The sequence below is a fragment of the Amphiprion ocellaris genome, chromosome 16 (assembly GCF_022539595.1).
Source record: "Amphiprion ocellaris isolate individual 3 ecotype Okinawa chromosome 16, ASM2253959v1, whole genome shotgun sequence".
NCBI lineage: Eukaryota > Metazoa > Chordata > Actinopteri > Pomacentridae > Amphiprion > Amphiprion ocellaris.
This window is the reverse complement of record NC_072781.1, coordinates 19675629-19701785: the sequence shown is the minus strand read 5'-3', so window position 1 is coordinate 19701785 and position 26157 is coordinate 19675629. Positions and strand designations below refer to the sequence as shown.

General features: G+C 41.1%; 1 protein-coding gene across 10 annotated transcripts in view; it reads left to right on the top strand.

Moving 5' to 3' along the window:
* fbxw4 (F-box and WD repeat domain containing 4) overlaps positions 1-25781 on the top strand; it is a 56570-nt gene extending 30789 nt beyond the window's left edge. The window contains exons 6-10 of one of the 10 annotated variants that reach the window (XM_055018794.1): positions 7420-7485; positions 16732-16872; positions 17738-17818; positions 24275-24380; positions 24829-25781. In XM_055018794.1, the coding sequence (XP_054874769.1) occupies positions 7420-7485; positions 16732-16872; positions 17738-17818; positions 24275-24380; positions 24829-24963 (529 nt within the window). In that variant the 3' untranslated portion in view covers positions 24964-25781. Of the gene's footprint in view, positions 1-7419; positions 7486-16731; positions 16873-17737; positions 17819-23176; positions 24420-24828 lie in introns of those variants that run through there. The other 9 variants (XM_035950989.2, XM_055018796.1, XM_055018795.1 and 6 more) reach the window with 9 other exon arrangements.
* Positions 25782-26157: the final 376 nt, after the last annotated feature.

Below are 26157 nucleotides of genomic sequence, written 5' to 3'. Positions count from 1 at the left end.
CTTGTAAATATATTAATTTATACATAAAAAATACATAAAAGTTGTGGCAATACAGTGGACAAATTTAAAAAGACAGTTACTTTTACTGAAAAATTGCAGTTAATGTCGTCTCTGTAATTTTTACACTTTGCAAAGTTGTTCCACTGGTTGGCTTGGACCCTCTGGTGGGCCAGTTTTGCGCCGCCCCCCCCCCCCCCCCCCCCCCCCCCCCCCCCGATCTAGGGCTTCCAGGATCTAAACAAAACTAAACTACATTTAGTAGTTCAGTAGAAAACCAGTCTGTTGTTAGAACTGATGTTTTTCTTTAGCAACTTGACAAATAATTAAAGTAATGACATTTCTTATTGTGCTCATTCAACAAGTAATCCGATCAGAATTACTTTTCTTCTTATATGTATTTCCTGTTGCAATTTATTTGTATATCAACATTTTGGGGACTGGGTTGTGCAGGCAGTGTTTGTATCTGGTATGGATGGCTGTGTTGGGTCCCAGTCTGTTCCAGCCGGCTGAACAGAGCCGAGGGGCCGGCTGAGGAATGTCCTGGTGACCCTACACACAGGAGACACAAACAGAAGCCAAAAGGGCCACAGGGGGTGGGGATGGGAGAGCAGGGTCCAGGCATGTGTGTGTGTGTGAGTGTGTGTCCATGCATAACAGTGTGAATTTGTGAGAGAGAGAAAGTGCATGTTTGTGTGCATGCAAATGTTTGCCCATGCATATCGGTGTGTAAAGGGCTAGAAGGAATACGGGAGAGGAGGCTGGGAGTGAGAAAGACAGAGGCAATGTGTATGGGGGTGTGGGGGTCAGCACTTGCACCCTTTGCCATTGTGTCCCTCTCTGACCAATATAAAAGCATCATAACCCTTTGAGCCCAGACATATTTAGAGACCAGATAAAAGCACTTTTTACAAACTAGATACACGTCAGGCACAAAGCCCGGGGTCAAGCGCAACAAATTAACAACCTTCTTTCTGATGGAAGGTGGGGGGGCGGGGGTGGGGGGTGATGGGCAAAGCTAAACCGCCCCTGGAGTCCAGAGCCAAATGCCTCCACATTCCCAGAGCGAGGATGTGGGCTGTGCTCTTGCATTCATGTGTAATTGGTCCAAAGGGCAAAGGCTGAGATAAATACTGACTTACTTTTTTGTTTGTATTATGTTCTCCTAATAGAAGACTTGTCTACCCTAACTCTAACAAAACAGTCATTATGAGGACAGCAATTTAATTCATTTGTCAGTCACTGTCAAAAGCCCCATCACAGCCTGGTTACACACACTGAAACTTCATCCTTTTAAAAATTTTGAGCTCTTTGGCAGGCTTTAACAATTAGTAAATATGTGTCATACAGTTATAAAAAAAAGATGTGATTGGGGCACAAGGGCAGTTGTACAGTTGTTCTGGCTCAAAACTGGAATTCATGATCAAGAAATGACGTCTACGACTATGTCCACAGGATAAAACGATAGAATGAATAGGCTCTTTGTTGTTTTTTTTTTGTTTTTTTTCTTTTCTCTTTCTCAGTTTGTTGGCACAGTTAGCTGGTTTAATTAAGTAGTCACAAAATCAATGTAAAAATATGTTTTAATTCATTGTCATTTATTATGTATCAAGCAAAAATGCATTAACGTTTTATTCCTCTCTAATGTTAAAGATTTGTTGCTTTTTACATTACGTTAAATCTTCTTGGGTTTTGGACTCGATCACAAAAATCAAGGAATTCGCTGCTTTGGACTTTGCAAATTCATGAACAAAATAAACCTGATTTCAGTAGTTTTATAAAGAAATCAAGAATTATGTAAATAATCAGTAGTTAAAGTCTTATCCAATTTCCCATCTTTTTCTTTAACTTTTCAATGTCTTATTTCAGTTGAGCCTTAGCTGAGCTTGGTTTTATTTAGCCAGATTTTATATGAAACATTTGAGGTGAATTTCATTTGTGCATCAAAACACTGAGAATTTTAAACTGACAACTTAAACAGCATTGAGTCTCTCCAGAAAGTGCCCTTGTCACAAATTTATTTGTTCTGTTTTGTCCTAAGAAGTGTTTTCATATTATTTTTTTGTTTTGTGCACAACGAAAGTCGTGGTCACAAATGTTGCAGTTGGCAAGAGCTAAAATTTCTCAATCTGAGTACAGTAAACACAAAAACATGAAACAAACTTGGCCAGTATTACCCAGGCTTGCATATTCAGTTCACATGTTCAATCGACCAGCATTTGGTGGGAAAAACAAAGTTTGATGGCATACACAACAGAAAGGTAATTCTTGGCTTTCACTACCTGTTGCTGTATATGAATTTAAGTTGCAGTTTTGTAATACTGTACTATGGATTTGTATTTTCTTTAAATTAACTCTGCTAAATCTCTTAATGTACCTGATCCTTCATTCAGCTCCTACTCCAGTATAATACAATACTGTTTACATCATTTTGTTGAATGGTCAGAGATCCTTGGGAATTTCTGTGTGCAGATTGAAAATTGTCCCCTTGTCTTGATGGGTTTCTTGTTTTTCTGCTCTCTGTACAAAGACATGCAGGTTAGATTAACTGGCAACTGTAAAATGACTGTTTCAGGCTGTCTAAGTCATCTCTACCATAGAGTGGCAATCACTCTCAAGATAGATGATTGTTGCACATCCTCTCACATAGCTTAAGGTATTTTTGCATGACTGTATCCCTTATAATAGCGTGACTCTTTAAGATTATTTATTAAAACTTACCAACAAATAATAACATTGATCATCTTGATATTATACAGCCTTCTGCTGGTAAACCATTGACCTTCATGTAGATGTTACTTTGACATGTACCACCTACGTAACTGTTCAAAAATCAGACTTAAGATGTAAGGTGTTATTTTTACTCTGTGGCGGTGCAGAGCTGCTGGATTGCAGTGAAACTACATGCAAGCAATTGATGTATAATTTCTCATCTTTCAATGTAATATGTACTGATGAAAATCATTAATAATGGTTTACCCTAGAACTGGCAAGCAATATTTAGCGGTACAGTTCTAATTCAGGTAGAGCCCTAGCAGTTATATTCTGTATCATGAGAATTTTGAAAGTCACCTTACAGTTCAATTTCCAGATTAATATTTTAAAAGCTGCTTAAACTCCTCCAATGGGTATAAAAATAAAAGCATGTGGAGTTTGTGGGTCGTATGTTGGTGGTGGTCTTGGGAAAGTATGGTGCCCAGTGTGTGGTCAGCGTGTTGATTTAATGCTAACAATGTTCTTACTGTTGAACTCAAGTCCTACCAGAGATGCAAAATCTTTGCATTTTGTGTGTGTGCTGTCGATGCTCATGTCTTTGCTTTAGCTAGCATGAATGAGTGTGTGTTTGCACGCATGAGAGAGTGTTGTGAATGTGCATGGATGTGTTTATTCATACCAGCAAAGTGCGCGCGTGTGTTCTGTTGGGAAGCTGGGTTCCCACTCAGTTAGCTTGTGTGACCCTGCCACACAGGCCTTTAGATAATACAGCCAGCTGATGAGGTTACCCAAACGGCAGCAGAGGCCCAGCATGCGGCTAATGATGAGAGGTGGAGTGAGGGGCAGAGAGGGTAACTCTATTTAGTGAGAGATATGACTCTCCTTGTATGTGTGTATGTGTGTGTGTGTGTGTGTGTGCGTGCGTGCGTGCGTGCGTGCGTGCGTGCGTGCGTGCGTGCGTGCGTGCGTGCGTGCGTGCGTGTGTGTGCGTGCGTGTGTGTGTGTGTGTAAGTGTGTGTCTGTCTGCGTGTGTCTGTGTGTGTTTAGGGGGGACACCTGCCCCACATTAGGCGAGAGAGGCTCTGACCTTAGCAGCTATAATATCACTGCAAGCTCTGACCCCAGATCAGGCCTGGTTGGCACTTCATTGAGGTGACGGGGGAGTCGTTCTTTTATTGTAAGGACGGTGCCTCCACCCTTCCTCTGGCAGTGCTACGGCCCAGTGAGGGGTGAGTAATGTGAGTAATGGAGAGTAATAGGGTCCAGATAGTGAGTGTGACCGTAACCCTATTGTATCGTGTGTCAGCAAGGTCAGAGGTCATTCACTGTGCATACTGGGCCCGGCCCCGCCCGACCCATTTGGACCATAAATGAGTTTACCCAACAGTAATTACTGGGGGCCTTCCAATGAACCACGTTACCTAACAATTCTGATAGCTGCCTTACGTGTCCTCACCTCCTGTCACTACAACCCTGAGCACATTTTCTTCCTCGGTTTCACGAAGTCTTATCAGTTCCTGGTGTCATAGAGGTTTAAGGTGCTGACCATGATCCACAACTTCCATGTACCTGCTAGGGATCTTTATTGGTTGTCATTATCACTGTCTCTCCTGTCAGTTCTGTCCATGTCATCAATTTAATGGAGGCCCACGAAACTCGTTTACCAGAGTGCAGCAGCTTGTATGGAGTCAAACCCACCTCAAACAACAATAATATCTCCAAAAAGGTATAGGCAGAGAGCACAGAGGAAAAACGCAAACATGAGAGAGAAAATACAAAATTAATGACATGCAATGGTGGTGTATACACTGATCAGCCACAACTTTTAAACCACCTGCCTAACATTGTTTAGATGTCCCTCGTAACAATTAAACACCTCTGACCTGGTCGAGCATGGACACAGGACCTCTCAAGATGTCCCATATGGTGTCTGCCAGGATGTTGACAGTGGATCCTTTGGATCCTGTGGGTTGCAAAATGGGGCCTTTGTTGATTGGCTTTGTTAAAACAGATCCCATAGATGCTTGGATTTGGATCTGAGGAGGGGTTTGGTTGGACATCCTGAGTAAGGCTCAAATAGAGTCGTTCATTCTCAGCAAAAGTAGCCAGTTGAGGTGGTTCAAGAATCTGATTAGAATGCCTCCTGGGCAAAGTCTTTATGGTGTTTTCCCAGCACATCCAACTGGCAGGACACCCCTGGGCCGACACAGAACTTGCTGGAGGGAATATATAACTCACCTGGCCTGGGAATGCCTTTTGGTCCCCCAGCAGGAATAGGAAAGCTTTTCTGGGGAGAGGGATGTCTGAAATTACTTGGCCTGCTCCCTCTTCAACCCAACCCCGGATAAGCAGAAGGAAATGGATGGATGGATGGATGGATGGATAGATCAGAACTCCATCTCAAACTTAAGAGAATCATTGTTTTTGAATATTACGTTTACATGTACTTTATTTTTATTATGTCCCAAAATTTTCTGTGAAATGTTTTCTCAGTGGTTCAGTGGATTGTGGCACAGTGTCCATACACAGAAAAAGGAGGACAGCTGTCAGAAAAGATACCGTGTGACAGCAACAGCAGTTGTCTTCTTTAAGTAGTCAAATGAAACTGCAGTCCTGACAGGGTTCTTACCCCATGCTCTACCACAGCTGGAGCTAATAGCTCCTTTCTCTGCCTATAGTTTACAGGTGGTGAGTTAATCTTGGATCAGCATAAATGTGGCTTCTGGTTTCAGTACATACAGTTAGTCCCTGAAACAATCTCTGTAATTTTCTCTGTGTAGATTTTGTACCCCACACATCTACAGCAGGACTGTATGCTTTGCAGGCTACAAATGAGTTGTCAGTGTTGTCAGTTTACCTTTTATACCCTTAAAAATAAAATGAGCAATTCTTTAAAGTTTCAGGTCTATATACAATAGGTTTTACACAGACATGGCCACTGTCTTGATAGGCCAATGAAATAGTGATTACATTTGGATTTCCAATACCTCAAAATATCTTTGTATTAAAATACATCATAAACAAGTATGTGCCTGAGAAAACTTTCTGTTTTTCCTTCTGCCCATGGTTAGACCAACTTTTGCATACTAGTGTTGAAACTGTCATTATTTTTGGCTAATGACAATCATTTTTCGAATTGTGTCAAGTAAAAATATTATATTTGGGGATCTTATTCTCTTATATTCAACCATTTGTTGCTTTTATGAACTTTTCAGGACTTTTCACTGGATTAGATTTGGGGATTTTGCCTCTCTTTGCAATATATCAGGGTTTCTGGAAAGAAGTAATTGGTTTTAGGTCAATTTATGGTAAAACTGTAAATGTAATCAGGTTGATTCATGGGGAAAAAATTGGTGCAGCTGTGTGTTTCTTATGCAGTGTGAAATGCACTGGTAAAGAAAGTGTTTTTTATTTGTCTCTGCATCTGTACTACCACCTATAGTATCCTCATCTGTGCAACAGCATTTGTCACTAACTACCTCTCTATGTGTAAAAGGTGGGCCCTCCCTCCTGTCTGTCAACCCTGTAGGAGGGCACTAAGCCCTGAGACCCAGGTCCAGCCCCACAGAAGCCCCCCTACCACCAGCAGTCCTTCGTCCCCACCCCACCTTCTATATTGCTTGTAACACCCAAACACACCCCACTAGACCTCTCCCATAGCGCTCCTCCCCTCTCCTTTCACTGCTCCCCCACCTCTCCACATGCAAGGTATTCATTGTGCATACCTAGGCTGCTAATTCCAACCTGCCACTCCAATCAAAGGATCACGAATGTTGTAGTTTCCTTCTTTTTCTTCTGCTGGGAAACAATGTGTGGTGAATGGAGCCAGGGACAAGCATGTGCGCGAGAATGTGTGTGTTTGTATGTGTTGCTATGTAACAAAGAGGAAAATCTGGTTATTTGGTTTTATCTTAATGGACAATTTATCTGACAAGGAAAGACTGTCCTCATCTTCTTCCACCATCTTCTAATTCATTTTTGTAAAGCTGGCAATGGAATGGCATCTTTTGCCCTGAGTGTTAGACAAGTCCTACATGCCATTGTGTACATTGTCTCATCAAACATACATGTGCCTCTACAGGCATTGTACACATTTGTTGTGGTTTCATCCTTGTCCTTTCATGGGAAGAATAGACAGCACAGACAGCTGTGTCTAAAGTTGGGAAGATTTTTTTTCAAAATATTAAGTGATAGGTTTATCACTTAATATTATAAAGATTATCTGTACACTATTGGTAAATTATGTCAGTAAAGTAAATGCAAAGTAGGCCTTGAAAAGAGAAAAAAAATAGGGTAAACTGTCTGTTTTGTCATTCTTTCAAATCATTTCAGATCTACTATGTGAATCAAACATTTCTATTTCATATCGTATTCAACTGATTATTTGAGGTTTCTCAAACCACGTCTCTGTTTGTCTCTGTTTCCCTGACTACTGTTTTGCCTATATGACTATATCACATCTGATTTTGTTTGGTACACACTGTGAAATTTGGAGGCAGGTTACTTGCATACTTATTGATATCAGCCAATACACATCTAAGTGACATCCTTACAGTCACTTTCAGCTGACTGATATATGAATAATAAGTTTCAGACAATGACTGTACGCCATTCTCCTGCTTTAGGTTCATTCAACTGATTTAAATGCATTTGTGAGACATTTAATGCTTTTCCTGTCTTTCTCTCCTTCTGTTCCTCTGTTTGCAGTTCCTTTGCAACAGGCACAGCATGCTGTGAGAACTTCTCCCCTCTTCTCATCTGGAATGTGGAACGGTAAGTAAGACCATGCTTTATACTCTGACACAGATTTTTTAAATTGCTAGCTGTACAGCAGATGTTTTTTCATATCAGGTGCTTCTGCAAGTCTTCTGCTCGTGTTTCATTTCATAGTTTATATGTCATCAGTTTTTAAAGATCGCTTGTGTAACAAGGAACAGTCAGGATTTGAGAGGATCACCAAATGCAGCTACTCTGTGCCTTGTGCCACTATTTGTTTTACCTACCAGCAAGAGGACTTTGGCATGGGAGATCGATGGTTCAAATCCCAGTCAGGGCACAGTTGTCCAGTGACCCTTGGGCAAGGTCCTTGGTGTTGCCCTGCCTACTTACCTTGTATCTACTCTCAGATGTACATCGCTTTGGATAAAAGTGTCTGCTACATGAAACTGTAAAATTGTAAATTGTAAACAGTGATGCAACTTCACCCCTTCGCTGTCCACATACTAGCATTGTAATCCAAAACTGCATTAGTGCAAGATGTTAACTGCATGAGAATTAATTGAATATGATTGAAGATTACATACATTTAATCCCTCTCATGTCTATCTAGCTGTTAATACCTAGTAGGTGGAACTGTATTTCTGTGCACCAAGACAAAATCATACATTCCAAATAGTACAGTAGAAAGTTCAGTTTAGTCATTCAGTCTTTTTAAGTGTTGTGTAACTCCACAAACAGTTCAAATGATGCAGTTCTGAAATTAACAATATGAGCAAATGTTCTGTATTATTTGTATAACAGCAAACAGAGCTGAAACATCATGCAGTCTCATGATTATCCTTGTTCAAATAATCAGAACGCAGTTTAGAGTGGCATTTATTTTACAACTTAACCATCTGAAACCAGCCAATATTGGTGCTCATGAATATTCTAGTGTTTCTAAAAACATCTTATCTGATCTTAAAGAAGAAACTATTCCATCTGTGCTAGATTACAAGAGTGAGCGAAGCACAGTCTCAAAGATAAACACAAAGCAGCAGGTTGTTCAAGGTTGTTTCAGACAGCAGTTGCAATAAAGTTGCAATAAAGTGTGATAAATAAAAGGAGTGTGGCAGTCTCGTATTGCTCATCTCACAGGTTTGAACAGCTGCACCAATCCCAGTTCAGTATTTCCCACTTTCATGCTGCTTTAGATTGTAGACTAGCAAGTAAACAGAAATTAGTCTGGTGCATTATGGGTTAAACATATTATGTTTACAAATTCTGGACACGTTCCACCACCAATCAACATCATCTTCTATACATAATGTACCAGATTTATGTTACTATATGACTTTTGTTGTTGTAAATTGTAAAATATAACTGTCAGACTCGTGCCAATGACCGCTGTGTCGGGGACTATAGCTCCTGTTTATGGGTCACCCGCTCAACCAGTTGAGCTACAGGGGTGCCCCATTTCTTCCCATTTAAACAGAAAACCAGGATAAACCAACACAGATCCAAAGTACCCCAACTGTTGTCCACATACTTTTAGTAAAATAGTGTACATGTCACTGTGGGCCAGAAAGGTAAAGACTGAGGTAATGCAAAGTAAGTAATAATATGCTAATGTGTGATGATAGTAATTCTAACAAGGGTTTTGAATGAATTTCTTGATGGGCCTAATATCCTTTCTTTTGAAACTAATAGCCTTTATTTGAATGCCTCGTTAGAAATACTGTAACTTTCACACAGTAACTTCATTAACTTTCACACAGTAACTTCATTAACTTGAACACAGTGGCAATTCACCTGCAGTTCAATGAACACCTTCAGACACCTTCTGCTATTGGACACACCAACACCACCACCATCAGCCCCAACACATCCCCCAGCCATACAGATCCACATCAGCCTAAAACCCTGTGCATTAGCACAATCACATGTCCCTTTGATTCAAGATCCATCAGAGCTAAAGCATTATAAACAAAACACTATTACATGTGCAGAATCCAGCAGCAGCCAGCAAGACAATGGCTGCCACAGTGATATCACAGAAAAAGACTGTAAGCTTCATGGAGGGAATCCAGCAGTTTACTTCCTGTGTCTGTGGAAATGAGTGGTGGCACAATGAGAGATGTTTGAAGCTTCAAGAACAGTCTTACCTGCTTTGTCATATCAGATACAACAAGAAATGAACAAACTGCTTCACAAGTTATAGTCAGGACCCACTGTTAAAGTAATGACAAGACCCATTGTTATGTTAGATGATCAATAATAGATTCCAAGTAAAGCAGTAAATATGTGTTCTGAGTTTGTCACATTGCAGAAAACATTTATTTACCACCCTTACTTGAATGATTAAACAATCAGCAATATATTTGGTATGAATGCAAAATTTAATTTCAGCATCTTGAAAATGTGAGCAGTATTCTATCTCTGAAGTGCTGGTGATGTGTCAGCTTACATCAGCCATGAACTGTGCTCACCATGTAAACAGGCCTTCACAATTCAGCAGGACATAGTTTAGTCTTTTCCTATATTTTTAGTTTTTATTTTCTGACATGTATGCACATTAAGAGACAATTCTTGGAATTTCCTTTACACAGGTTTAACTTGAAATTTTGTTTCAAGGAGTGCAACTTTCAAATCAGAATTATATTAACTGTAATGTCTTAACAAGCTGTAGTAAGTTTACTGGAAATTTAGAAAATCATCTGCTTCATTGGCTGTAAGATGAACTTTAATCGGATTCACCTGTTAATTCTCTTTTCTTCAACCAGCTGATTTGTGAACAGCATGCAGAAATAATTGTTTTTCATGTAGAACTAAGTGTGATAATGCTTAGTGCAAACTGATAGTCTCTAATACTATGTAGACAACTACTACAGGTCTGCATTTAATAAAAATTGGGATAACAATTAGTCTGAAAAAGTGTAAGTTGTTGTCCCTCAGTATACCGTTAACTTTTAACTTACAAACACATTTGACACCAATAGGCTAACAAAAGATTGTATGGTTAAGAAGGACAGGGGGTCAAAAGGCCCAGGCTCCCATTGAGTTCTTGGGGCTTTGATTTTAATTTCATTTAACACCTTCACCTTTTCCCTCCATTTCAATTAATTTGTCTTTTTTCCATCTCAGCGGGACAATGTCTTATGATCACCCATATAGAGGGGGATCCACCATCCACACACAAACCCAACTTTTCACTCTGTCTTCGCTCATGGCTAAACACAGAGGGGGGAAAAGCATCAAAGAGAAAGTACCCTCACCATCACTTCTGACATTCCCCTCTGTTCCTTCAAAAAGGCAGCCCGCCTTCTTACAATTAAATGGTTGGGCTAGGATTCCTCACATTCCTTGCTCTGAAAAGAGTGGGAGTGAATGTCTGCATTGGCCTGGACGCTGTGTAATACAAATTGCTTCAGTATTGTCTTTTCACTGCACACGTGTATGTGACATTTTGAAGGTGGTCATTCATTGTTGATGTGTCCCAGAAGCCAGCACCCCTCCCATCCAGCGTCTCTGCTTGGAAAGCTCAAATTCCTTCTACAATTGTGCTGCTGCAAGCTCAAAAGCACAGGGTAAATGGAGTGGACATGCAGCAGGTTGCACGGCTCCTCTCTGTTTTAGTGAGTAAAAACCTCAGCAGTACTTCTTTTTCTCTACCTGTCGATGGCTTTTCACAAGAGAGGCTGTTTCCCATTTGCATCTCCAGGCTGTTGTTTTAAAGTTAAGACTTAACTTTACAAGAGCCTCCAATCACTTGAGTCACAAAAACAGACACACAGGCTGCCTTTCTTTAGCTATCCTCTCTCTAAAGGATAATGTCCTTATCTTAATGTTTTTTCAACACTGTCAATTCATTAATGATTCCTTTCACACAGCTTGTGTGTGTGTGGCCCCTAAAGCCAACCTGACTCCTGCAGTGAAGCCAGACAGGCTTAAATCAGGACTTAGACCCTGGGTGTCACAGCCAGTAGCCCCTTCATAACAGTAACTAAGTCTTTGCCCACCGAGGCCACCAAGCTGCCCATCGCACAAAGTAGCTGACATACTGCAGCTCACACTGCTTCATTCTCTGGCAACAGAATTATATCTGTCAAAAGTAATGATTTCCATGTTATTCTTTGCCATTTTAATGGCAAAATCTGCATGAAGTTATTAGGATCTAAGAAAATGAAGATGAACAAAGCCACAACAGAGTCTTAGTATCACAATCAACAAACCAACATTTTAACCTTAAGACCTAATCCACTTCATCTGGAAGTCAAACTGAAAGTGAGCACACTTATATATAACAAATAATCCATCCTTGCACAGAAAAGGTGTGTGCATAACTGCAGTAAGTATGTGACATTTTATGTTGTCGGCATAGCAGTTCCATGTGTATTTACAGTACTGTTCATAAGTTTGGGGTCACTGAGAAATGTCATTTTTGAAAGAAAAGCAAATTTTTTCAATGAAGATAACATTAAATTAAACAGTAATACAGTCTAGACATTATTAATGTGGTAAATGACTATTCTAGCTGGAAACGACTGATTTTTAATGGAATATCTACATAGGGGTACAGAGGAACATTTCCAGCAACCATCACTCCTGTGTTCTAATGCCACGTTGTCTTAGCTAATGGTGTTGAAAGGCTAATTGATGACTAGAAAACCCTTGTGCAATTATGTTAGCACATGAATAAAAATGTGAGTTTTCATGGAGAACATGAAATTGTGTGGGTTACCCCAAACTTTTGAACAGTAGTGTATATTTATTTCCTCGCTGTAGTCATTCAGAATAGTGGGTCGAGAATGTTTTCTGTGATTCTGGCAGCTTTAGTTATACATTGGTTGAAGTGACATTGCATGCATACTCATCCTTGCGCTTCCCTCCACTCCTCTAGTCTGCACTGCTTGTGTGATGTCTTTGGGAGGTTTGAGGCATGCCTTGAGGCCCTTTCTTGTCTGTCTGGGATCTTTGAACCTCCCAGTTATCCAAATGTTGCCTCAATCTGAACAGCATGCCGTGTCAGTAAACCATTCTCAGAAAAACTATAGCAAGTCTTGCATCAGAATGTGCATTGTATTCATTGCTCTAAATACAGTATACATCCCAAACTGGTGTGTGTAGGACATTTGGATCCATTAGTTAATTTCTGAGATTCATAAAACATATCAATTAACCACACTGGTGCACTGAGGGACATGTTCCCAATGGACACACTGTAGTTTATTTTGGCTTGCTTGCACATACAACAAATGCTAGAAACTGAGCACAGAATGTAAAACAAGAAAAGCGCTCAGTGGGTGCAGTACTCCGCCAAGGCTGCTAAGTCGTATCATTTCCATTGGATGAAATCTTCAACAAAAAATTACCTTGATCGCAGGTGTGTTATGCATGCGTACGTTACGTACAGATACCGAATCACGTGACCTAAATATGTAGCACGCAGCGGGATTTGATGGGTCTCGGAGACACCCCCACAATTTAATCAATTGTTCCTTGTATGATTTCCGACGGATAAGTCTGATAAGCCTGCAGTGGTGGATTTGTAGTAGGATCGCAATCATGTGATCGTCAGGAGTCAGCTGACATAGTGTTCACTTGTCATAGTGACACCGTGACGCTATCTCGCAGTGATAGAGAAATCTTTAACAAATCGGTGGGTCCAGACTATACGCTGCATCACTGCCAAAATCTAATCACTTGGTCCTTGTGTCATTTCTGACCTTTCCTGAAAATTTCATCCAAATCTGCTAGTCCGTTTTTGAGTAATGTTGCAGATAGACAGACAGACAGACAGACAAACCAATCGTCCGCATTCCTTGCTGGAGTAATAATATGCAACTGAAAATATTCCCCCAGTTTTGAGCAGTTCAAAACTACAATGCCCAGCTGCTTTAGGATAGAGTGCATCTCTACTGCTTTACTTGATTTCATTACAAACTGGCTACAAGTTCATCTTAACACACAGTGTTTATCTACTTCATATCTATGTATTGACTTATTTCCTTATTGACAACATGCTAATGTTTGTTGTAAATCAAATTAGAATAATGTCATCCTTTTTTTTAAAATCTTGATTTCAAACATACCAGGTTAGGTTTAGTGGACAACACCCCTACTTATAATGTAATCCACATGCAGTATGACATTACTACATTTCCAGGGATCTTAGGTTGATGACGCTAACAGTACAAGCCTGTGACTTTTACATCTTACGGAGTATGATTTTCCGTGTTCTCCTTGGTACATCTCCGTGTTTTCTCCGTGTTCTCCTTGGTACATGACTATCCCATGTTACACTTAAACATATTATCAGTTATTTTACGCCAGAGAGCAATTGAAAGGATAGTCAGATCAGAACATTGTGCCGCTTTTCACTAACAGATACAGTCATTTTGACAATTTATATGCTGATGTATCCATCCTGTAATCAGTCACAGCCCGTAAAAGACGGTGACCTACCAATTTGAGACTCCCTACTGTTTTGGACCATACACCAGCTCATTGCATGGTGCTATTACTGCCTATAAGATCCCTGCACAGATGTCAGGTCAATTTTATGGAAACCTAGCTTTTATTTTTCTCTCTTGTTTGAGCTTTTGTCATTGTTTTTGACAGTTGTTTTTTTTTTTTCCAGAGCACAGGTTTGGGCTATGAATTGATGTTCTCTTTTTCCTTAGGGTGGTAGTGTTGTGATGGAGACATCATTATTTACTTATAAATGAACAGGCTCCTGTCCCTTTGGTTTGAATGAGTTTCTTTTCGTGTGGGATATGTTAAGCTCCTTGGTGTTATTGGTAAGGGGGAAATGAGGGGTCACTACCCCAGAACTACCCCACACAGACACAAATACAGCCTCATCACAGACTCCCCATCAACCCTGGCTTAGTCATGAGACCCTGGCAATGAGAAAGCTCTCACCCAATAAGGCACACTGGGGGGAAAGCCCTGGCAAAATAACAAGGCACCCTGGGGTAAGGCTAGGGGATTACCAGCCCAAGCCTGCGGATTGAGCTCCAAGGCGAGGGAGGGGGGCACGAGTCGAAGCATTGGGCTGCTTGGTCGCCAAGGCCAGCAGCCTCCTTTAAATGGTTGCTACGAGGCAGGTATCAAACATGCAAGAGCTGCACACAGTCATGGTCATGGAGGGTATTAAATGGCAACAAAGAGACAGTTATTCTGCAATAATCTGTCCTGCTGAGTGCAAGTTATTCTCCAATAATCAAGAGCTGAGCAGCAAGCGGGACAGAGCTGTGATCACAAGAGCATGGTGCTGCATGGAGCAGGACTAACTGGACACACACACAGGTCACACAACGTCAGCCCAGGCACACAGAGTTCATTTATCACTTGTACATGCACACAATTTATGAATGTTCTCAGTCTCGCACTTTAATACAGACACAGTGACAACGGTGATTACATATTGTTAGAAAAGAAAAATATAATAAAATAAAAACATATTTTAATTAGTAACAGTCATAACAACAATAATGAGATAAAGTTGTACTTTTTAGGCTCTCTTTCTAGGTTAGGGGAGTGTCTGGTTTCTCTGAGTTGCTTCCTTGCTCTTTGCAATTTGCAGTCAAGTCCGAATCCAGGATCCTGTGTCCAAAAATCGGGAAATATTTGTAAAGGAATTCGAGTATCTCAATTTTTTGTTCATAGTTGAAGATAAAACAGAATTAGAGGTTGACAACTGGAGGTGTGGCATCAGCAGTAATGTGAACATTCTCAACTTATTTTGGTGAAGACAATAGCTGACCCTCAAGGCAAATTTCAGACCATTCTAGCCAATCAGTGTTCCAGAAGACTGACCAGTAACAGTTTCTGTCAGAGGGAGAGTGTCAGTCTTACTGGCTGTTCTATGAATGCAGATTTACATGCACATCTGTTCCAATGGCAAAACGCCTGATTACATAGCAGAAAATCCTGCAGGAGGATATGTTATTCCAGCATCTGCAATAACTGCCTACACCGCAAAGTAAGTAGGAAAAAAAGATAAAAAAGGGAATTAAAAGACAAGATAATCCTTTCTAAGATAATCCTTTATAAACATGTAAATATCAAAGAAGCATACTCATAGAACAAGTAACTGTCAAGTAAGTATATTCCAAGCTTGCTATTCTTCTCCTGGACAAGTAAGCTGTTAATTTAATTTCCCTCTATTATGTAAGTGTGATGTAGTAGTTGGTGAGGTTGTGTAAACAGATTTAACTCCAAGCAGGTGGGTAGCAGGAAAACCAAACTAAAGACAAACTAAGTGTGTAAGTGTCCACACTACTAATATGCATCTACAAATGTCACTACCAACAATCTGAGGAAACAAACAACATGAACTGTGGGTATAATCTAAAACAAAACCTGCCTTAGCTTTGATGACATTGCATATGCAATGTGAATATTATATGAAAATGGTCACGTGTAGCCACAAAAAGCATCATTAGTTAAACATTAATGTTTTAGCTTGAAGATACACCGCTCGGGCATAACATTATGACCACCTGCCTAATATTGCATTGGTCCCCTTTTTAAACTCCTATGATCCAGTGGTTCATGGACACAGGACCTCTGGGGATGTCCTGTGGCACCGGGATGGTGGCAGTGAATTCTGTGGGTCCTGTGGGTTGTAGGGTGGGACCGACCTAGATCAGGCTTATCCTGGCCCATCCCGCAGATGCTCAATAAGATTTGGATCTGGGTAGTGTGGAACTCAGGTGAACACCTTAGCTTTGTCTATGTTAAACATCCACATGAATGTCAGGACTCAAGGTTTCCCAACAGAACGTTGCATTATAACAAGATGATCGATATTATTCACTTCACCTGTCAGTGGTCATAATGTCGTGGCTGATTGATATATTCAACAGCTGGGGGCAAATAGATATTCAAGGCTCATTACTTGGCAAACAAATGTCTTCATGCACTTTCATATATGCCCATAATGAAATAAGAATAGCATCATTCACATTAGGAGAAAAACATTGCAATTAAACTTTAAAAATAAAAAACATTCTAATTTACTGAATACCCATGTGGGAATTACATACACTGATCAGTCACATTAAATTCTAGAGTGATGGCAGTGAATCATTTGGGTCTTGTGGGTTACAGCAGTGGTTCCCAACCTGTTTGGCTTGGAGCCCCCCTATAAGCTGCACCCCAGCCCCAGTATTGCCTATGTGAACTCACATAGGCATTTATGTTTTGTTTTTTTTTAGTATATATTAAACATGATTAATGATATTCTACATCAAAACATATTTCACGTATTTTCCTCCCTTTGCAATCTTCTTCTATCCCTCTCTCATTGACCAGGTCAGCGTGTGTGTGCAGTCTGGGCTCAGAGTTTCGTCGTGGTGCTGGTGTTTTGGATATAATATTTGAGTCTCCATTTCAGCTCTTCACCTGTGGCTATGACACTTTCATTCGATTGTGGGACCTCCGACTCAGTCCACGGTATGTCACTATTTCTTTTATTTTCTGGGTCAGCTTAAACATTTGATCTACGGCTCAGTGCTTATTAGGATTTTTTCTTGAGATCATAAGTACAAATGACATTTTGGACATAACAGGATCATTCTAAACCTGCCATTTTATTTCAAGCACTGGGAGCAGCCCTCTGGGGTGTCAGCATGAATGCAGTAGCCCTCACTGCAAAACATGTTCGGGACTAGAGGCCCAACATGTTTTGTGAGGGAAGCATTTATTTAAACGGCAGGGGTCTAAGGGGCTTTAGGCTGTGTTCCTTGGGAATCAGTCAAGTAAGACAAATCAGATCTGATTGGCAGATTGCTCTGGGGACTTTAAAAGGCATTGGGCTGAGGGAGAAGGTTGACAGAGGGGGGGCCCTTTTTAGATATCAATAATTTATGTGAGCAAATTTAAGCTTTCTTAAAAGACACTCAGGGTCACCCAGGACATCAGGATTTTACCAACAAAAAAAATTCATTTTGATAGGCAAAAACCAAACACAGATCCTGCACAGTCACATGATGCGCAATAGATTTGGTAAATGACTGTGAACTCTAGCCATCCCTATATCTTCAAAATGAACAAATAAACAGGTGGAGTGGTTGATGGATGATAAAAAACATAGAATTTGTAAAGCCACTATATTGTAACTCCTATGTAATTCCTACACTGCTAGAACACAGGTGTCAATGTACACAGTTGAGCTATTTTGCCACAATATGTTAGAGTCGAGAAGGTGAGGCCTTTGACCCCAAAAACACCAAACCTACCATCAAGCATCACAGCAATAATATTATGTTCTGGGGTTGTTTAGTGCCAAAATAAAGAGAATTATCTCCACACTCTTCAGGAAAACCGAAAAATCGGCAGCCAGAAGGTTGGGTCTTCGACGCAATCGGGTGTTCCAACAAGTCCTCACACATCAAAAGTGGTAAAGAAATGGTTAAATCAGGGTAGGATAAAGGCTTTAGACTTGTCTTCCCAAAGTACTGTCTTAAACCTCATTGAGAACCTGTGGACTGTGCTAAAGAAACAGATGCATGTCAGAAAACCAAAAAATTTAGTTGTCAAGCGGAGTGGTCAAAGATGCAATCACAAGCTGGTGGAAGCCTTTATTTTGTCTTTGTTGTTGGTTTTTACTACATTTCCCATTTCTTTTGTTGCATTTTTGCCTCCCAGCTGGTTTTTGTTATCCACTTTGTTCTTAAGTTTTATTCCAGTAACCTTTTAAACTGTTCCTCGAGCCTGTTTCCCGTGTGTTTCAGTCCTCCTTCATCAACACACAAAAGTCTCAGGTGGCTGCGTTCCAAACTTTTTGTTATTACTTTCATATACTATATTCGTGTACTATACCCTTCCTTGCATTGTACATACTTTTGTAGGCAAGATTATTCAGTGCTGTTACTCCATTATAAAATTTCACTTTAAGCTTTGACTGCCTTACTCTTATGTTCTTCACAGTCCGTGGTTTTAAAATGAGCTGTCATCTGTCTCTTTTCATGTAATCCCAGACTCATCCAGTGATGTCGAGATTAGGGCTCCGTGGAGCCAGACTATCAGCTGAAGGACTTCCTGTTCTTCTTGTGGCTGAAGATAATACTTTGACTCTGGACAGATGTGTGGGCTCATTGTCCTGCTGCAGAATAAATTTCAGATGATCAGAGGCCTCCAAGATGGTATTACTAGTGTTACTACTCTGGCTCGATGAGAAGTAACAAAGAGGGGAGACCACACGAAATCAAAGGTTTAACAAAATGTTTATTTAAATAATAGCACGTGAAAAGTGTGGATCAGTATGTGTGCAAGTGTTGTGGTGCATGTGGTGTGTGGATATGTAGATTAATCAAACTAAACTAGAATAAAGAAAGAACAAAAGGGCAGCATGATGGCCAGGGCGCAGGAGCAGAGAGAGCCAGGTGTACTGCATCAGTTTAAATGGCCCAGGAGGAGAGGAGGGGCCAGGCAGCTCCAGGTAGCCCTGCCCACCCTCAGGAAGGGAGGAGGGAGAGGAGCAGCAGCAGGCACAGCCAAAGGCTGAGACTGTCACACTAGACAGATAAGAATACAAACATTAAAAATATTGACAAACATACATTTCATATTATTGGAATATTGTGGGAAAGGTTTGATATTTTTCAGAAGACACTGCTCAAAGTGAAAATTGTATATGTTCTGGACTCAATACACATAAAGTGAAATATACACTATATTGCCAAAAAGTATTCGCTCACCTGCCTTGACTCGCATATGAACGTAAGTGACATCCCATTCCTAATCCATAGGATTCAATATGACGTCGGTCCACCCTTTGCAGCTATAACAGCTTCAACTCTTCTGGGAAGGCTGTCCACAAGGTTTAGGAGTGTGTTTATGGGAATTTTTCACCATTCTTCCAGAAGCACATTTGTGAGGTCACACACTGATGTTGGACCAGAAGGCCTGGTTCTCAGTCTCCACTCTAATTCATCCCAGAGGTGTTCTGTCGGGTTGAGGTCAGGACTCTGTGGAGGCCAGTCAAGTTCATCCACACCAGACTTTGTCATCCATGTCTTTATGGACCTTGCTTTGTGCACTGGTGCACAGTCATGTTGGAAGAGGAAGGGGCCAGCTCCAAACTGTTCCCACAAAGTTGGGAGTATGGAATTGTCCAAAATGTCTTGGTATGCTGAGCATTCAGAGTTCCTTTCACTGAAACTAAGGGGCCAAGCCCAGCTCCTGAAAAACAACCCCACACCATAATCCCCCCTCCACCAAAATTTACACCTGGCACAATGCAGTCCGACAAGTATTGTTCTCCTGGCAACCGCCAAATCCAGACTCGTCCATCAGATTGCCAGATGGAGAAGTGCGATTCGTCACTCCAGAGAACGTGTCTCCACTGCTCTAGAGTCCACTGGTGGCGTGCTTTACACCACTGCATCCGACGCTTTGCATTGCACTTGGTGATGTATGGCTTGGATGCAGCTGCTCGGCCATGGAAACCCATTCCATGAAGCTCTCTGCTGAAGCACTGTTCTTGAGCTAATCTGAAGGCCACATGAAGTTTGAAGGTCTGTAGCGATTGACTCTGCAGAAAGTTGGCGACCTCTTTGCACTATGCGCCTCAGCATCTGCTGACCCCACTCCATCAGTTTATGTGGCCTACCACTTGGTGGCTGAGTTGCTGTTGTTCCCACACACTTCCACTTTCTTATAATACAGCTGACAGTTGACTGTGGAATATTTAGGAGCGAGGAAATGTCACGACCGGATTTGTTGTGTAGGTGGCATCCTATCACAGTTCCACGCTGGAATTCACTGAGCTCCTGAGAGCGACCCATTCTTTCACAAATGTTTGTAAAAGCAGTCTGCATGCCTAGGTGTTTGATTTTATACACCTGTGGCCATGGAAGTGATTGGAACACCTGATTCTAATTATTTAGATGGGTGAGCGAATATTTTTGGCAATATAGTGTATGTCAAACCTTTATTAGCTTTAACTTTGATGATAACAGCTTACCAATCGTGAAACTCCCCCAAAATCAATCTCTAAATATTAGAATATTTCACCAAGGGTTATAGAGATGTCAATCAAGGACCCCTAGACACTCCCACACAGTCCTAAAATTCTAATCAGCTTATGAACTCAAAACATCTGCAAAGAGCCTTTAAATTCTCAGAATTGTTGAGTATATATAACCACAATCATGAAGAAGACTGCTGACTTGACAGTTGTTAAGAAGACAATCATCATCACAGTCCATGATGATTTGAGGTGTCATGACATCTGGTGGTGTTTGTAAACTGTGTATAATCAAGTCTAAAATCAACAGCAGATTTTGATGCTCTACATGCTTCCGTCTGCTGAAGAGCTTTTTGGAGATGCAGATTTTGTCTTGCAGCAGGACCTGGCATCTCCCCACACTGCCAGAACCACTCAGAAATAGTTCACTGACTATGGCATTACAGTGCTAGATTGGTTAGCCAACTCACCAGATCTAAAACTCATAGAAATTTTGTAGTGTCTTGTCAAGAGAAGAATGGGACGAACAAAACCCAACAATGAAGAGCTGAAGGTTGCTATCAAGGCAACCTTGACATCCATTACCCCTCAGCAGTCCCCCAGACTGATTGCCTCCATGTCATGCTGCATTGTTACAGTAATTCCAGCAAAGGGAGCACCTGTTTGATAGATGATAGACTTTGCTCTTTTTGCAGGACATAGCAGCTGCTTACAGACTGGGCTAAAGCACTGTCAATGATTATTCCTGTTGTGTGCTGAACACTGCTTGAGTTTGTTGTATTCCCATCCCAAACTCAGTGAACACATATAAAATAGGATTTCTAAGGAATTTGGTATTTTCCTCTGTCTTTGGGCATGGAAAGCATGTAGAAATCAAAGTAGAGTTTAAAAAAAAGTGTGATAACAGTGAACATCCTCTCCTCCTAACCTAAAACCTTAAAGTTTTAATCCTCCAGAAGCACTCTGAACCACCTTGACAGGAGTTACCCATGAGTCCCCACTAGGAAAAAAAACAACACACTTTAGTGACTGTACTGTTTGTGTCTTTATCACTTTCAAGATGTAGTGTGTGACCTCCCCCACATAGGTTAGCTAAAATTAGGCTGTGTGTGCGTGCGTGCGTGCGTGCGTGCGTGCGTGCGTGCGTGCGTGCGTGCGTGCGTGCGTGCGTGCGTGTGTGTGTAGTGTCTCTGCATCACTTATTAATGAGGCTGCACTAATGGAAGATTGATGTCTATTGACAGAATATACTTATCCCCAAGACACATCCCCTTTCATTACCAGAGCCACCGCCCTGCTTTGCTGCTCAGTCATCCAATCATGGCCATAATATTGAACCAAGTCTTCCTACTGAAATGTAATAATCTCTGTTACAGGAATTTTTGTGTCCAAAAAGAAGTACACAGACATGCACATTCACTTTCTTGTAGTGTTATCAGTATAGGTGTATAATGTTAAAGGTGTGTGTATATTCCTGTAAATAACAAATGATGTTTCAGCATTGTCCGTATGGACAAACTTTCATGACATACTCGCAGACAAGGAATCTCATGGCTCTTGTTGCACTTTTCAACTTTACCTAAACTTATTTTCTCAGATTGGATTGAGTGTTACTTTTTTAGTCATCTAAGCTGATGTGAAAATATTATTATTATTGGCAGCTTTATCAATCAATGACCCAGATGCTGACCTTTGTTTGGTCATTTGGAATGATGGCGTTCTGGAGGTATGTTAGGAAATTACTAATACCTTGTATCACTTTCTTTTATGGATCTAACTTTTCCTGTGATTTCCTAAAGTAAATGTAAACTGAGAGGAATGTAATTTGATACCTATTATGCAGAAAATGACAGCAATGTTCAGTAGTTTATACTGCAACAAGACTTCTGTCCATACTATGGTGTCACAGACTTAAGCCTTAAGATTGTGAAAGATTTTGAATATATTGTTATATTGTTATTATTACTCCGCCAGGGAATGCGGCAGAGTTATGTGACCATTGGCGTATATTTGTTCTTTTGTGAATCTGTGAATCTGTCTGTCTGTCCTTGCACAACATTACTCAAAAATGGAATAATGGATTTGGATGAAATTTTCAGGGAAGGTCAGAAATGATGCAAGGAACAAGTGATTAGATTGCGGGAAAAACACTAGGCTAGTAGATTAAACTAGACTAAACTAGACTATGTGGGAACCTGAGCTGACCCTGCCGACAACATTTGGGGTCAGCTGAACAGGACTGAATAAATGACAGGTAATCGGAAAAACTAACACAAAAGGTCAGAAAACAGAAGCAGGCTAAGCTAACAACGGAAAATACTGGCAACATAGAGGGCTAACAACTTAGCTTAGGGGGTCAAGTTCTCGTGAAAGCAGTCAGAATCCATGAGGCATAGAAGGTGTCAAGTGGAGGTCAGTGGAGGCTAGGATGGCAGGCAGGTGATCTGACTGGCATTTCCAGTGAGGGAAAAGCTAAGTTGAGGCTCAAGGGCTAGTGTGGTCAGAAGGAATCCAAGAGTGACAAAAGGAAGATGAGGCAGGAGACCATTTGGGAATACTCGAAACGGCAAACACGTCTTACTACAGAGCTTTAACAAACAGATTGTGCACGCAGCCTGGGCCGACGAGGTTACTGATTCAACTGTCTGGCAGAGAATGAAGGTCTGAGCCAGCTTTATAGAGAAGGGAGATGATTGGTGACAGGTGAACCATCTCCTGGCACCTTTAACTCACTGTAGAATTTCATAATGGAGGAAATTTAATGAATTGTTGAATTGTTGATCCCAGATCCGTCACCATCATACCAGTGCCCAAAAAAATCCACCATCACCTGCCTCAACAACTACCGCCCTGTGGCACTTACACCCATCATGATGAAGTGCTTTGAGAGGCTGGTAAAGGACCACATCATCACCACACCGCCCCCTGGACTCGACCCGTATCAGTTTGCTTACCAGCCAAACCGCTGCACAGAAGATGCCATCTCCTCTGCTCTCCATCTGAGCCTGGCACATCTGGAGGACAAAAACACCTATGTGCGAATGCTGCTGGCTGACTTCAGTTCAGCATTTAACACAATCATCCCCTAGCAGCTGGTAAGCAAACTGAGTCCACTGGGTATCAACACCCCAGTGTGCAATTGGCTGCTAGACTTCCTCAATAACAGGCCACAGTCAGTGAGAGTGGGAAACACCATCTCCAGCTCCATCTCTGTCTCCATCGGATCCCCACAGGAATGTGTGCTGAGCCCACTACTGTTCACGCTGCTGACGCATGACTGCTGCTCTGCATCCGGCTCGAACCACATCATTAAGTACACAGACACAACAGTAATGGGTCTCATTCGTGCACCAACTAGTGTATGTTCTGGTTGACAATAAAGTGGCTATTCTATTCTATTCTTCCATTCTGTTCAGATGATACACATGCCAACATTTGGATAACGAGCACTTCTACATGAAGCACTGTTAAAGAAGAAAAATAGAAGAAACATCCGGAGTAAAAACAGAGAGGAGATGTGTTGACACAAACAAGAACAACATGCACACATGACACTGAGGAAGACAGAACATTTACTGTTTTAATAATCATGGTCTGTAAGATATACAATTTACAAAGTATAGTCTGACCAGAGGTGAAAAATACTTAATAAATAATTGGTTCTGATGAAAAGATAAGAAAAACTGTTAAACTGCAGACTCTGAAGTGGCTCTTCACTGTGTATGACAAGACTCGTTAAGGGAACAGCCATCTGAAGCCCAGCTGATTTTGTTTTATTATTTTCACATATCTCTTTAGAATATTCTCAGGTTCACTCCCACATGCAAAACAAATGTGCATTTTGTTTTACCTCAACACCTGTGTAAAGTCTCCCATACTTCCCAGCAGGTCATGTGTGATGGAGTGGGAGGAGCCTCATGACAGCACTTTGTACTGCATCCAGACAGATGGAAATCACATGATAGCCAGCGGTTCTTCATATTATGGTGTTGTACGTATTTGGGATAAACGGCAGACTAAATGCTTACAGGTACATACAGTATAATGTAGCACATGTCTATGATATACACCGATCAGCCACAACATTATGACCACTGACAGGTGACGTGAATAACATCGGTCATCTTGTTATAAAGCAACGTTCTGCTGGGAAGCCTTCAGTCTTGACATCTGTGTGGATGTTTGACATGTACCACCCACCTAAACATTGCAGGTCAAGCATCCCCAGAGGTCCCATGTCCATGCCCCGCTGGGTCAGAGGAGTTTCAGCAGCATAAAAGGGTCCACAATATTAGGAAGGTGGTCATAATGTTTTGCCTAATCGGTGTAGTAACGCTCATGCTTGAAAGACACGTATGGAATAGCTGAATGCCAGATATTTAACAATAAACTTACTGCCATTGTAATGTCATGTATCTTATGTTTTGTTTGCTGTGTAGTTCTTCCAACTGAGCTCTGACCCTGTGAGCAGCCCCGTGTACTGCCTGAGGTTCAGCAGTTCTCACCTGTATGCAGCGCTGGCCACTGCCTTGCACTCACTGGACTTCAAGCAGAGCCCCATCTACATCAGATGATACCCACACTAACAGTTTTTAAATACACCGGTTCCATAAAGACATCTGTTTTCACAGTAAATGTTTTCACAGTATCAGTTGGACTTTGTCAGTACTGTGTTATGCTTTCGAGTTTGGAAGAATTTCCACGTCAGTCTATGAATTAAAAAAAACAACTCCATGGATATGTTATTACATAAAGTTATGGGCTCAAAAAAGACAAGAATGGTTGAAATCTAAGCAGCAGAAGGTGAGAAATCGTGGCTTTTAGTCTCCTATATGATTTAAGCTCCAAGAGCACTAGTTCCTACATTTCAGAGAATGCAACTGGACATTATGTTTCATTTTGTGAATGCCCAAGCTTTACACTCCAAATTTGTTAGACAGGCCCAAGCTGTGATAATCTTTATGAATTAACAATGACATCAGAGTTCTTCAATCAGGCCTTTTAAAATGAATGTATGGTAATAAGTTAAGGGTAGTCATTTTTGTACAGACTGTGATGGCCCCACCGTAGAAGTCTATATGATTTGGTCTGTTTCCTCAGATCCCTAAACTGCTGGAGACTGAGTGGGCTGTTCTACTTGCTTGGTGCACTTAGGCCCAGTGCTGCACTGAACAACACTTCACCACATCACACCAGTGCATCCACATCTACGCCACTGATTCACCAACCTTACTTCATTATTATCATTAGTATTGGTTAATTTAAAAAAAAAAAACACTTTTGCTGTGTTGTCTGCTATTTTTTGTCACAGCATATTTGCCAGGTTATGAAAGGACTGATTCAAAGATTTCAAGGGCTCAGATAAAATAAACAGCATTTTAAAAGAAAAAAAGTTGTGCTCTTTTTCCAGAAGACATTTTGACTTCAATCACATTTAAAGGAGAGATGTTATTAATAACATTCAAAATGTTCTATTTGAGTGTCCAAAGGTCAGTCGGCATGTTTACCTGCACTTTAGTAACCAGTGAAAAGTTGGTTTTCTACTGTAAGCTGATTTCTTAAACATCATCCATCCATTATCTATACACAAAGGCAGGGTCACCAGTCTATCGAAGGGCTACACAGAGAGACAAACAAGCACAGTTTCATTCACACCTACGGACAATTTAGAATGTTCAGCACTTTTTTGGACTGGCGGAGGAGGCTGGAGTACCTACTGCAATCCCAGGCTCAGGTCAGGATGCAAACCGGGGATCTTGTAGCTGCTA